The sequence below is a fragment of the Notolepis coatsorum genome, assembly GCF_963971535.1.
Source record: "Notolepis coatsorum genome assembly, chromosome: 6".
Classification (NCBI taxonomy): Eukaryota; Metazoa; Chordata; class Actinopteri; order Aulopiformes; family Paralepididae; genus Notolepis; species Notolepis coatsorum.
In genome coordinates, this window is record NC_140170.1 from 86,503,393 (window position 1) to 86,518,689 (window position 15,297).

General features: G+C 40.8%; 1 protein-coding gene across 1 annotated transcript in view; it reads right to left on the bottom strand.

Annotated features, from left to right (window-relative positions):
* Positions 1-16: 16 nt before the first annotated feature.
* The window catches only part of LOC311230998 (transcriptional enhancer factor TEF-5-like), a 35,916-nt gene continuing 20,635 nt past the window's right edge, over positions 17-15,297 (bottom strand). The window contains 10 exon segments of the mRNA XM_084317465.1: positions 17-2,261; positions 3,123-3,216; positions 3,218-3,270; positions 4,097-4,240; positions 4,434-4,607; positions 11,652-11,788; positions 12,032-12,096; positions 14,131-14,187; positions 14,554-14,597; positions 14,876-15,001. Of these exon segments, the coding sequence (XP_084173591.1) occupies positions 2,148-2,261; positions 3,123-3,216; positions 3,218-3,270; positions 4,097-4,240; positions 4,434-4,607; positions 11,652-11,788; positions 12,032-12,096; positions 14,131-14,187; positions 14,554-14,597; positions 14,876-15,001 (1,008 nt within the window). The 3' untranslated portion in view covers positions 17-2,147.

Below are 15,297 nucleotides of genomic sequence, written 5' to 3' on the forward strand. Positions count from 1 at the left end.
GTTTTCTGGGGGGAAATGGCCCCAAAGGCACCATGCGTCTTTTATTGTTAGATACATTGATTTGATTACATAATACAACCCCTACTTTGAAAATAACAGAAAATACAAAAATGCAATGCACAATGGTAACCGAGGCAATAGTAAACCACATTTTAACCAAAAAAAAAAAAACCTGCCCACACCATTCTGAATATGATACATTAGATATCTCATTATCAATATCAACACAATCACACGTTATTTTCAGTGGAGCATATGGCTTACACTGAAAGTCAAAAAAAAGAAAAAAAAATAGACATAAACCAAACAGAAATATTAATCATGGTAATGGTAAAAAAAAAAAAAAAAGTCTGTATAAAAGGTGAAATTGAAAAAAATCTGCTAGAGGAGTGTTATTGTATCTAGCTTTTGAAATATGACATTCAAAGCCGGGGGCAATTAGTCTCTCGTACAATGTGTGATGTATGAAGTTTAATGACAAATGTCCAGTGAATCACACAAAGCAGACACCATCTCTTGTCTGGCGAGATCCATGGGATGAGTCATCTTTACTATAAAGTCCTGCAATACTTTCAACACCTCCGTCGCAATGGCAAATGATCAACAAGTCACCAGTATCCCGCCCTACCCCTCCCTCCATTATGTTTTCAAACATTATAAATAACAATCAATGGTCACACTCTGCAGCACAGAGACAATAAGCTCTCATTCAAGACAAACTCTTTTGTAATAAGCCTATTTTCAAAATGTTTTCCTAGGCCATGTAGAATAGCATGTCTTTTAAGTCAATGTACAAAACTGACCAACTTTAACTGAATATGCAACTGCAATTCCTTGAATGGAGAATGGCTATAAATGAAAGGAATACACATCACAACATACACACAGACTGATTTTTTTTTATAAACTAAAGAAAACACTGATACGTTCTCTCCATTTTCATCCGAGCAGATATGGTCTCTGTGCTGAGTTAAAGTTAATCACAAATATAAACACAAGTCCCCAGAATACTCATATGTAACACATATTCCTGTAGCATCCACTGACTCACAGTACAGAAACAATTCATTTTCAAATAGGCTACATAACTCAAGGCTGAAAATAAGCAATATTTATTATTATTCTTTGCTTCACCCTTGATCTTTTAAGTGCACCAAGGCACATGTCTTCTAAGAGAGAGAAGGAACCTGTGACTTAGCTGGGGATCCCGTAATAATGGAATAGAGTCCTGGCTATAACGTGTCAAGGCTAGCAACGCTACCACCAGGCATCCGAGTGTCATAAATCAGTTATAGATAGGTACTTGTAAGCCCCGCTTATCTACGTTGTAACAAAACACGACAAAGCAGAGACTGGATGATATGGTAATACAATTCATCTTCCTTTTGTACATTTGAGACAGTAAAACCTTGAGACCATCCATTTTAAACGATAAGCTACATGAAAAAAAGAAAATGAAAAAAAAAAAGTCCCATCCCGTCCCTCTGTGTGCCCTGTGTAAGAAGTACAACTCAAAGAACCGGGTCTGAGAGAAATATGCATAGTCGTCTTCTGGTTCCAATTCATTGGCAAAAATGTATCTGTCCGGTTTCTGTCTGTTCATTTATAAACAAGAGGTAGTAATAAGGCGGTCCAAAGTGGCAGGCAACGATATAGTCTTTGGAGAAAAAAGGCACTTGCTGTCCTGACTCATCTACTGTAACAGAACCACTTGGTTCTGTTGTTTTCCTCTTCCATGGTCCTTTTATCTACACTATTCCAATCTATTACACACGTCTCTTATTGCTTAGAGCGCGTTCCCTTGGGTACTGTAATACTCTCAACAACCGCTAACACATTCTCACTCCCTCAAATGAAAACATTTCAAGATACACAAATTGCTCTCGCAAAAGTGACCCACTTCATCGAAAGCACATTTAAATATATGGAGAAAAGTGGTGTATTAGCAAAATCACGAATTCTCCAAATTTCTTGTCTTGTTGGTAGAGAATTCTTCCTTTTTCCTATGTTACAAATTTTTGGAAATATAAAATGTGTCCATGTTAGTTCGAGCTAACATTGAATGTTCTTTCTTGGATAACTGAGCAATCTGGAGAAAGATTGTGTCACGCGTTGTCAGCCTCGTCCCGAGCCTCCCTGAAGAGCGGTTAGTCTTTAACAAGTCTGTAGACGTGATACTGAGCTCCGTGTTCACTGGTGGAAACCTCAAAAACAAACGCTATACAAAGCAAGGTCTCCTGGGTGTCACGGTTTGTCACCACCTGAAGGATGAGCAGAACACAAAACGGCACAGTCAAAAAGGCACACAAGAAGAAATACTGCATTGTTACAGGAATATCGCATTGTTTTAATAGTGAATTCATGTAAGTTGGTGTTTGATACAGCACAATATGGTGCTGTTGCCAATAGGGATGCAACAATATGAGATTTTGACAATTACAGTCTGAAGAATGCTCACGGTATTACGATTATTATCCAATCATTTATGTTGGATTTATAAAAAAAATTGCAGGAAAAGACACAAATGTTTTACAATTAACCCTTTTTTATGCTATTTCCTTTGGTCCTGCAAATAAATAAGTAGGCCTAGTTTTAGGCCAAAAGTGAAAAATTCAACAGCTGACCTTAGCAAAAAAGAAAATTATTTACAAATAATATTGTAAAATACTTTGTATATAGATACAGTAGTAGCTTCTAAAATGCTTAGGGTTAAGAAACCATGATATTTTTTATTCACAGTTAATAATCAGTAGGGATGTCCCGATACTGACAGGTCCGATACTGTGCTCATGTACTCGTACTCGTAAAACTACTCTGATTCTACTACTCAGTGCCATGTTTGTTGAGGAAAACATTCAATATATATCTTTTAATTATATTTACATAATTTTACATTATTTATATTATTTTAACATAAAATGTCAGCAAAAGCTTCATGTTGTATATTTAATTGGTTACAGTCAGAAAGTGAGAAACATCTGATGAAAATAAAGGTCATTGTTAGAACTGTAATGGTATTATTAAGTACTCATATCAGTACTCAATATCAGCAAGTATCCAAATGTACATACTTGTACAGTACTTGGTCTGAAAAAGAAATGGGTTCATTGAGCCGCATTTACCTGTAAAATGGTGAAGTTTTCGAGAACACTATTCATCATGTACTTCTCAGGCAGGTGTTTGAGCTTGTGGATGAAGTTGATCATGTACTCGCACAGAGCGGTGGATTCTGTAAACATACTTCCCTCCTTCCATCCGGGCGTACTCTGTCTGAAATATGAAGTCCAGTATTATTGCTTAAGACATATAACGATGATAACCTGGAGATCACACACACACACACACACACACACACACACACACACACACACACACACACACACACACACACACACACACACACACACACACACACACACACACACACACACACACACACGCACTAACACACTACCCCTCTCACTCTCTCTCTCTCTACATAAATCATAAATAACCATCAACTTGTACACACATATGCACACACACACACAACCTTCTCATAAGAATACATCACTATCCAGATATCTCTGTACATCATATCTATAATTCCAGATATCTCTGTACATCATATCTATAATTCATATTATAATGCTCCATTTGTTTAGTCTACTCTCCTGTATAAATACTTTGTTAGCTCACCATTCTACAGAGATCGATGATAGGGCCATTATTGTAACTTATGCCTCTCCATGTTGCAACATGTCATTCTGTCCGTAAACTCTATCTTTATCAAAGACTCTGTTATCCGCCTCTGTCAGGTAAAAAAAATCACCCTCAGAAGTTGATGACACCTGAAATTGGGATTATGGGTGGACAAAAATGCCCCTGAAAACATCGACAGGAAATGTAAAATGATGTGGTCTGTTTCTCCGCTTATAGCCTACAGAGTCTCCAGCTTCTCACATGTGAAAGATTGTATCTTTATTATATATACATTAGTAACAAGAATTTAGACCCTGTGAAAGATTTTGATTGCCTTATAAATGTAAAAAACAACTTCCATATCAAATCAGTTTGAGAATAAAAGAAACTATGCAAAAATATTGAATGGTCTCACCTCCACTTTCTCGACTACCTGCTTGCCGAACGAGCAGACTTTGGTTGAGACGGTGATGGTCATGTTCTCAGCGCTGCTGTATTGACTACTGACACCATAGAAAGAACCAGGGCCGTCCTGCATTCCACTGCTATTCAGGTCCGCCTGTCAAAGCACAGAGAGAGATGATTATTTGTGTATGCTTGATGAAAATGTCTCAAGTGCATTTTAGTGCATTACAATAAGCGTGAACCGTTCCCCCTACAAGAAAAAACAATAACGCATGTAAAAGATCTTGTAAAATACAAGATAATGATGTATTATTGGAAGATGAAAGTTCAAAAAAATAAATACCCACCCAGAATTTGACCAGGAAGAAGGCGTTCTGAGGGCCTTTCTCGTAAAGCTCCTTGAGTCCGCCCTTTTTCTCAGGGAACTTATCATAGATCTGCCGAATGTCCACGGCCTCCAGGAGAGGGTCACTGTACGAGGGGTTAGTCTGCCCGATGTGGACAAACAGGTGTTTGCTGTACTGCAGTGGCGAGAGAGAGAGAGAGAGAGAGAAGAGAGAGAGAGAGAGAGAGAGAGAGAGAGAGAGAGAGAGAGAGAGAGAGAGAGAGAGAGAGAGAGAGAGAGAGAGAGAGAGAGAGAGAGAGAGAGAGAGAGAGAGAGAGAGAGAGAGAGAGAGAGTGAGATAGGCAGGTGATTTAAGATTAGCACCGAGAAGGACCTTACTGCCAAAAAAAGAAAATAAATAAAATCTCCATCTTGTCATTAAGATGGACATCTGATCTCAGCTGTCCGAGGCCCAGGTAGTGTGGGAAGGCCAGAGGAGCTACAGTATGGTTAATGAGGATCATCAGAACCATGGCAACAGTAAGTATTAAATCAGGGGTAACAGTAAATGGGCACGACAAACTAGGTTACAAGTTTGATCTGTAATTTGAATAAAGTGATTAGCAAAGGAATGAGAATGTAATCACACACGTTTTTCTCTACACTACCGAGACACCCCCAAACCTGATCTGGACCAAGCTCTCGAGACACAGAACACGTTGGTACGATTTATGTCCGATTATCACATGTCCTCCTCACAACAGAACGATACATTTCAGGTAAATGTCCCAAACAAGGTTGTTTTTGTCACAGAAAGCAAAGCGCTGAGGTCGGGCTGAAGCTATGGAGGGTCATTCAGATAGGCTGTGTGTTTTCTGTGGGTTCCAGAGAGAAAAGGGGGAAGTAAGCTTATGTAGAATGCACAAGAGAAAAAGGCAACTATAGTGTTGTAATTAATGTGGTGGACAGATCTGGAGAAGGTAGTATACTGGTTAAAGGGCATTGGTGAAATATGCTTATGCAAGGTCTACTGGAACTGATGGGAATGTGAATATGTATGACAAAAACAACAGTGAAAATCTGAACTCCTCCTCATCAGTTCCAAGTTCACCCTCAGCCAAATCAACAACCCCACCCTCTACACTGACATAATCACTGCCCCCCCCCCCCCTCCCAGGCACACAACAAATGGCAATATCCTCAACCCCACCCACTCCCTCAACCCTTTCATCCGCTAAATCAATGATTCTCGAAACCTTTTCATATCATGTCAAATTGATACATAATAGACCAGGAACCCCCACTTGGTCAGATCCCATCCCAGGGACCCCCATCTGAAAAGATATTTGTTGTTACATGTGATTTAGTTGATAATTCCGTGACTGTTCACTCTCTTCTCTCAGAATAGAATATAGAATATATTATTTCATGGTGCCAACTTCTAGTGAAGAAGCTGTTCTGTGTTCTCCACATTTATGGGGAACCGCTGGGAGCCCCTCAAGGACCCTGATTTGAGAAACACTGTAAATCCTCTTTCTATCACCTTTGCAATTATGCCAAAGAGCTATACCCTTTTTGACACGCTTCGCTAGTTAGCAGCTGTATATGTACCACTGCGCTTTGCTCAATATGAAGCAAGCAAAGCATAGTGGTATTTATACGACAGGGAACCAGCAACGCCACGCTCTGCCTCTGAAGCACTCATCCACACCTTCCTCCCGTGTTGACCACTGCAGCTCACTGTTCTACTGCATCAGTGCTGGCTCCGTCAGCAGGCGCCAAATGGTCCAGAACGCATCAGCCTGACTTCTAACCCACAGGAAATCCTGGCACCACATCACCCTGGTCTTCAAAGGCCTCCACTGGGCTCCTCTCTCCCACCGGATCAATGACTAAATCCTGGTCCTCACTTACAAAGCCCTTCATCAACTGGTCCCCCAATATTTTACAGATGTCCTCTCCCCGCCCTACCAACCCCCTCAGTCCCTGAGATCGACCACAGCCTACTTTCTTTCCAACCCCAAGTCCAACCTCTGTAGTTTTGAGGATAGAGCCTTTAGCTCCCATGCTCTGGAACTCCCTCCCCCCCAGACATTAGGGACTCAATGGTCTCTTTTGATTTTCCAATCCCACCTCAAGACCTGTGTCTTTTCCGCAGCTTAAGGACCAGACCAACAGACTATGTGCACGCAATCACACACAAACATCAGAAAAATAAAACACACGCACATGCACATCCACTGCACACAGCACTTTACACACACTATAACCATTATCACTGTACTATATTTTTGTATGATATTTATACAGTATTATCTACTGTATTATATTGTTAATTCTACTTTCATCTTATTTGTATGTGCTATTTTATGCTGCTTATCATGCTCCTGTACTCGTATAAGATGTGATAATAAAGAATCTCAATCTGATAAGCAGGGGTGTAAAAAGTACCCAGAAATTATACTTAAGAAAGTATGGGTACCGTCTAAACATTTTACTCAAGTAAAAGTCAGAGTATCTGGCTAAAAACACACTTGAGTAAAAGTCAAAAAGTTTCTACTTGTAAATGTACTTAAGTACTAAAAAGTAAAAGTAAAAACTTTTTTTCTGACTGTCTATTCTTCTAATAGCAGGTGTTTAATCAAAGATCCCTGTGTTCTAGTCTTGCACAAGGACCAATCAGCATGGGTTTTTAAATAATTGGCCCAGCACGCCTGAGATAGACACACAGACACAGACACACACACACGCACGTGCGCACACACACACACGCACACACCAAGCTTGGTCAAGGGGGAGGGGCTAGGCCCAATGTGGAGTGACGCTAGCGCTAACTTCCGTACTCTCCACCAATCAGCGCGCGCCTGCCACAGCGTCTAGTGAGGGGCTCGCTCCGCAGTTGCAGCTGGAGGCTACTCTTCTTTCACATGACCCACCAGGATGTTCCACCGGTGTCCCTTTGGGACTTCATGAGGTAAAATCAAGGATAAAGCTTTATATGGAAATGTCCAGAACATGTAAAGTACATGTGACACCTGTGTCACCGTGGGTCCTTATGGGTTAAACATTTGCACGGTACAGCCTCCGACAGCTGTGTCAGCAAATTAGACAGACGGGCAAAGAATAGACGTCCAGATACGAGTGGATGAGAACACAGGCAGTACAACAGTCTATATAAGCTAGTAGAGGAGTCTGCAGAGTCTGGATCAGAAATTAAAACAAAATGTATCATTGTGAATCAATATCAGTGTTTCATCATCATATCCAGACAGTAAAGAGGCCAATTGTCCTCCCAACGTGATTTACAAGTAATGGAACGTAGATGAATTGAAAATGGGGGACCCTGATGTAAACAAGACGAAAGTCTTTCTCTGGTCTGCATCCCCTTAACAATTGTACTGTACCCATTCTGCAATCTGTTAATAAAGTTTTCAATCAATCAATCAATCAATCAATCAATCAATTCAATCAATCAATTCGACAGCCAATGTGGGCGGGTTCATTTTCCCATTGATGGGGATTTGATTGGCTGTTTTTAAATAAAGTGCGGCCGCAGGATTAATAACGTTAATGTTAGTGCGGCCAGAGAAACAAATAACTAAAATTGTTGGACCTGCGAGAGTTGTACTTTGTAGGTCTGCATTTTAAATGTACGGAGTAAAAAGTATGTTTTTTTCCCTCTGAAATGTAATTGAGTAAAAGTACAAGTATACAAACCTAATAATACTTGAGTAAAGTACAAATTCCCCAAAACAGTACTTAAGTATTGTAACGAAGTACAATTACTCAAGTACTTTACACCCCTGCTGATAAGTAATGGGAAACAAGCAACATTATCTTGAATCAAAAGGAGTGATCTACCTTGTTTCATGATTTAGTCAAAAAAAAATTGTGACGACACAACTAATGGGTTAGGAGGATATCCTGAGGAACTGATTAAAAACAAATGTAAGTATTATGAGAGAAAGAAAAAGAAGAGAAGAACACTCTAAAATCCACACAAAGTTCGGAAATATTGTGTGTCGGTACTAGGGCTGACCCCTATTAGTCGATTAGTCGACTAATCGGTCGAAAGGAGCCGTAGTCGACTATCCAAATCCTTAGTCGGGGACAGCCCTAGTCGGTACCAAGGCTCTTTTTTTGCTTTGAGTGAGAGAAAAAGAGATGGGGGAGGAGCCGGTGCGGACCGGAAAAGACAACAAATACACCATAATAATAATAATAATAATAATAATAATAATAATAATAATAATAATAATAATAATAATAATAATAATAATAATAATAATAATAATTCATTTTATTTGTATAGCGCTTTTCAATGACCCAAAGACACCAAGGCCTTGTCAAGTGAATTAGCAGTGCTAGCCAGGTGGAAAGCAAACTCACACCAGAACTTACAAGTTCAGTCCCAACAGGCACTAGTTTGATGTTGTAATATACGTAACGTGAGATATTCATGGTAAAACGTCTGTGTTGAGGATTTGGAAGTGCGTGTGAGAAGTGTATGCTTTTCATCATCAAGAAGAAGCACAACTTCAACCTCACTAACTAACTACTGTTAAAAAACGCTACTGTTAAGATATATTATCTTTGTGATCAAATGTATAATTGACTAAGTTGCGGACTATTAAATATACTGTTTTTGGTGAATAATGAAGAATGTATGGTAAAAAAAGACAGTGACATGCAAATGTAACTATTAGCTAGTTAGCTTAATTGGCCATGTGTCAAGCTAGCCCATTGGTGTAGGTTTAATCTCACAGAAGATTTTTAAAACACAGGAAACGATCAGATTTTGGTATCCATGTCATGTTTATTCATTGTGATTTTTTTTTTTTTTTTTTTTTTTTTTTTTTTTTTTAACTTTGGCCATTCCGCTGGCTCTTTTTTGCGTTTATCGCATTTTCTCTGGTCAAGAATGACCGACAGAAACAGGTTTGAATGGGTACAGATGGGGGGAAGACACTCTGAGAAAGATACGGCTGCAGTCCGGGAATCGAACTCGCTAACCCCAGATCCGTGACGAGCACGGTTGTCCCCGGCGCCGAAATAGCGATCGAGGTACGCGGTGAGCTACTGGAGCTCCCCTTTCATTGTGATTTTTTAATTTCCTTTTAAGGTTATCAACCTTACTTATAACTGTCTGCCGGTGAATAGAAAACTGTTAAGAAGATGAAGGACTTCATCAGCCATCATTTAAGCATTCAGGGATCGTTCATGTGTCTTTCGTGGTCAAACAAGTTTTTTTCTAGCAGAAGTTGATATAGAAAAGATCAGATAACTCGACAACGGTAATCCAGGCCAGTGTAGCTTTAGCCTTAGTTCATGCAGGACACCTCTCAAAAGTCTGTAGCTGCTTCCACGCCATGCTGCAATCCTTGGTGTTTGTAAATACCTCCACCACCACACCAGCCTCCACCTGCATCAATCTATTTTATCATCTGGAGATTCTCTCTACATGCCTTGCTGGCTTACTGTAATGTCTCAAGTGTCAGTATCATATAATCTGAGGATGTGTTCGCTAAGGCTCTGCTCATGATATCCCCATCGGGAGAATTTGATTTGCGCTCTCAGCCAAATCTGTTGCAGGCTTGCATGGATCTACACTGAGAGCATCTTCAGAGCAGAGCCTACTGCCAAATACAACTGTATAACCATCTGTCAAGTGTTTTAAAATGTTTAATTATTAAAACTGGGGGCTGATTGGAACGTAAAATATATATAATGTCACATTCGATTCATCATGGCAGCGCCCAGTAAACAGACAGACTTTCTATTGAAATTTTGAGAACTTGGACCATTTCAACAACTTCGGGGTAAGTGTTTGACAAATATGTGGCCCATATTTTATGTTTAGGTAATATAAAGTCAAATTAAATTACATGATGTACCGTCGCCCAGAAAATCTAAAGTTCATTTCAGTCTATGTTCATTTCCCGGCTGTGATATGAACCTAGCAGAGTGTAGTGTGAGATATTTACTCACATATAAATTGTCAAATAATCCAGTCGGGCCTTCACCGAAATTGACTCGTATATATGACTATATTCAATATCCAAATTGTCAATTGTCAATATTCAATAATGAAAGGTAGAACATCTTTCAACGGTTTTATTCAAAGTGAATCAGACAGGAGATGTTACAAGGAATTGAGGAATTGATCATTTCAACGGGCAGACCTTCTACATTCTGCCAAGAGCAGAAGGAATCAAGCTTCTTTTATGTCATCACCAAGCCAATTGAAATGCTTCTTCAGAAATAGGATCAGAAACAAGGCTAACAGAAAGTCTAAACATGGTTATGGTTACAGTAAGATACCAGACTGACTAGTGGTCTAGAATTACGGCTTACTGTAGTTCAACAGTTTAGAAAAGCTGAGGACAGTCTCCTGACAACAGGTGGCTGTTGTGAGGAATGTGATGGCATTCCCTGTGTGCACACATAGAACCTCACTTTAGCACAGTAGATAAGTACATTGTAGACGCTGTTTAAGTAATTTACAATAGATGGAATTATAGATAGATAGATAGATAGATAGATAGATAGATAGATAGATAGATAGATAGATAGATAGATATATAGATAGATAGATAGATAGATAGATAGATAGATAGATAGATAGATAGATAGATAGATAGATAGATAGATAGATAGATATAGATGTGGTAGATTTATAGATATGGATATTCTTATATTAGCAAAAACCTTCTAGATCCTGACAGTAGCGGTACATATACAGTTGTTATATGAAGCTAGCAAAGTGCAGCATACATATACAGCTGTGATATGAAGCTAGCAAAGCGTATCAGCACATATACAGCTGTGATATGAAGTGAGCAGAGCGTAGCCGTACATATACAGCTGTGATATGAAGTGAGCAGAGCGTAGCGGTACATATACAGCTGTGATATGAAGTGAGCAGAGCGTAGCCGTACATATACAGCTGTGATATGAAGTGAGCAGAGCGTAGCGGTACATATACAGCTGTGATATGAAGTGAGCAGAGCGTAGCCGTACATATACAGCTGTGATATGAAGTGAGCAGAGCGTAGCCGTACATATACAGCTGTGATATGAAGTGAGCAGAGCGTAGCCGTACATATACAGCTGTGATATGAAGTGAGCAGAGCGTAGCGGTACATATACAGCTGTGATATGAAGTGATGATTCAGGCTTTTTTAATATATCATTTCAAGTTGTTTCCTGTCCCGTTGTAGTCCGTTATCTTTTGACTCACATTGTCTGGATCCCTCTGCACCTCCATAAAGGCTGAGTACTCCAGCATCCGCAGCTTAGAGGAAGCTATGGTCCTGTCCTGCCACACTGGCACAGCGGTAGCAGCCGGTGGGGGAGGGGGCGCCAGGGGCTCATAATCTGGGCAAACACACACATGCACACACACACACACACACACACACACACACACACACACACACACACACACACACACACACACACACACACACACACACACACACACACACACACACACACACACACACACACACACACACACACACACACACACACACACACAGTCCTCAAGTCAGTGAATTGTTCATGTCGTTCACCAGTTTCTGGTTTTCATTTTGTGATTTGGGTCATACTCATACTCACTTGATATAGGTGGAGGTAAGGGGCCTGGGAGGTTTGCGTAAGGGCTCTGTGGAAAAGGTTTGATACTGAAAGAAAATGTGTTGGTTAGTGAGGCAACCGCAGCAGCATGACATCCTACTGACTGTAAAATGAGGCACATTGTTGCACAAAAAGTGAGACACGGGTAACTGCAAGTAAAAATGGCCGCTGGCATTTTGGGTGGATTGAAAGCAGTGGGCGTATTGAAAGGGTTAAGCCTAACCCTGACCCTAACAGCTCGTCTCCATCAGATATGTTTCAGCCGTGTTTTGTACAACGCACGTAACTTGCAACAGAAACACTCTGGTGATAATCAGTGGAGCTGGTCTCCAGCAGCTTTGTTTACACGTCTCCACTCCACGATGCGTCTGGTTCTGTTCTCACTTCAGGCTATTTTCATCTCAAAGGCTTTTCAAGCCGGATGAATTGCCATCTAAAACATACGGATGAGGTTAAATCCAAAACCCTGATTTCCCTGCTTATTGGCTATAAGCAATCTTGTCACTCCCCACTGTGTCTATACTTTCCGTAGCCGCATTTCTGGCAGACGTTTTTGGTCATGTGACATGTGCGCCCAATAGCGTGACGAGCTGTGTCTTTGCCCATTTCCACGTCAAACAGCCTGCAAACTACCTGGCGTTCTATCGCCATGCTCTAAGACAAACTCTAACCTTAACCAACTTCGAAAGAGTGCCTAAGCTTAACCGTCGAAAGAACTTGCCTAACCTTAACCAACTTCGAAGATTGCCTAAGCTTAACCAGTGTAGAAACTGACGTCGGCCAATCAGAGAGCGTCTGCCAGAAATGCGGCTACGGAAAGTATACAGGCCTCCCCACTACACTCGCTGTTTATTTGCTGGTCAGGTCATCAAACCTCGCCCACAGACAACAAACATAAGGAAGTTGCACACTTAAATACAGGGTTCCTGCAGGTCTCAACAAGTTACCTTTAAGAATTTTTAAGACCACTTTGAATATAATTCAATACCTGTTCCACGGTCATACTAGCAAAAAAAAGTATTAAGGAAAATGACTATGAAAGAAGTAGTTCCATACGAATTGTTGGGGAGGAACTATTACTGTACTGCTTACTTTGCAGCCTGGACATTTCCCCCAAACACATTTAAACGAGATGCAGAGAAGTTATCGCAACATAGCAGTAACTTCCTAATCCAATACATTATCAAAAGCACATTTAAGACCTTTTTAAGACTCGTTTAGGCCTACAATTCTGATTATTAAATGTAAGACTTTTTAAGACCCTGAGGGAACCCTGTAAATAAACTTCTGTCAGGAATCACTCACATCATTAGTTTAACCTATTATTATAACGCGGAATAAATGGCAATGGCAATACAGTCTGTCTTAGTGGTTAGCGGTATGGTTCTACTCTTAGCTGTGCTTCCTGGTGGTACAACTTACACAGAAGATGAAGCATAATGGCAATACTGAAACTGAACAGCAGGGAGCACTGCGGAGTCACTGAATGTAATTCACAGAGTAGAGCACTTGAGTAGCTGCATACAATACAGAGTAGAACCAAAGCAGGTGGAGGCTTGGGTGGTGGTGGCAGGTGGAGGCTGGGTGAAAACCTTACTTCGGGTACATCATCAGAAACCCAATGAACAGGGTGTGTGTGAACGGGGAGGTCTTTTAATAGACTGCAGAAATATAGGTGGGACAATGGTGCGTCAGCTGAGCTGTCACAGCTCCACACATGACTTTGAGTGTCCTGCCAGAACTCACTTTGCACATGAATGGTCCAGCTTGATCAAGTAAAGTGCAGGAGGTAGGACACGGCGTATCTTGATGACTCGAGAGGGACACGTGTCTCCCATGACACTCATCGTGGAGACTAGGTGTGACCTTGTGACAGACACGCCTACCCGCCTTTCAGCCCACCCACAATGCCAGTGCCATTTTTACTTGCAGTTACCCTGTGGGTTGGAAAAGGTTCCTTGCTTTTGTAGAACCTTGAGCCACGTCGGTGATAGACGGAGTATTGTTTATTAGCTCATCAAACAGATTTAGATTTGTTTTTATTATATATTAGCTGAACCCAGAGGGCAGAAAGAACTTACGCATAGCTGGCGTGGCCAAGCCCAGGAGGCCTTCCCGGGTTGAGCTCTAGAACCAGCCTGATGTGCAAAGATATGATCTGTTAGACATGCCACAGTGGTATCCACCATGTACACACCTCCCACCCACACACACCAAACATTCTTCCCGTCCCCCTCCTTATTTTTGATGATAGAATAACATTTGACCTTTCCAATTCAATGGTATAATAATAATAATTATTATTATTATTTGGTATTTTTTTATGCAGCTTTCATTCCATTCACTCCATTTAATTTCATTTGCATTCTATTTTCATCACAAATTCTTCACAATACTACAGTTTTATATTACATTAAATCCTATAGTATCCCTCCCAGCCCATGCACCTTGAATGTCACCACACAGAGATACAGCTGAAAACATTAACAGATGGTACTACTCACTCCTGAGAGGGTCCAGGCTGTCCTGGAATTGGACCAGACCAAAACTGGGAAAGCAAAGAACCAATGAATGACATGTCGGATTGCTGCTGTGGGTATGTACCCTATCAGGGGTGAAAGTACATTTCACCAGAGGTTAATGTACATTTCATTTCAGAAAGTGGAGGAAGGGGGGTGGGGGTGACACCAAAAAGTATATAAAACAGTTATCACAGGCAAGAACAATCACATTTTCTCAAATCAGTATGAACATTGTGGTAATTGTGTAAAGGAAGAGGTACTTACTTGTGTGTGGCAAGTGATTCAGTACTAAAAAACAACTCACTGTTCGTGGCGGGTAGGGACCAGGAGGCAGTGGGGGTAGTTGGCTCTTGATCAGGCTCGGAGAGACGATCTGTGCAGACGACAGTGCAGCCATGTTCTGAAGGGCCTTGTCTTTAGAGGCCTGGTCCTGTGGGGAGGGAGGGGGGGATGGACCATAGAGGGACGACAAGACGGTTGAGGGAGACTCCGCCACAAGGTGGCACTATAACCCCGTACACTGGGATGTTGAACAATCCACTTCACAGCACTTGTTTTGACTGCAGTAAGTCATTGTTCCCATAATCTGTTTTTGCAAAACATTAGTGCTTAATGTGAGTCATCTGCATTATGTTTTAAGTATCGACGATGACAACTTAAAGTTGCTGTGTTACTGTTTTGATTGAACTAGCATTAAATCGTAGCTTTCAATAATATATATATTTC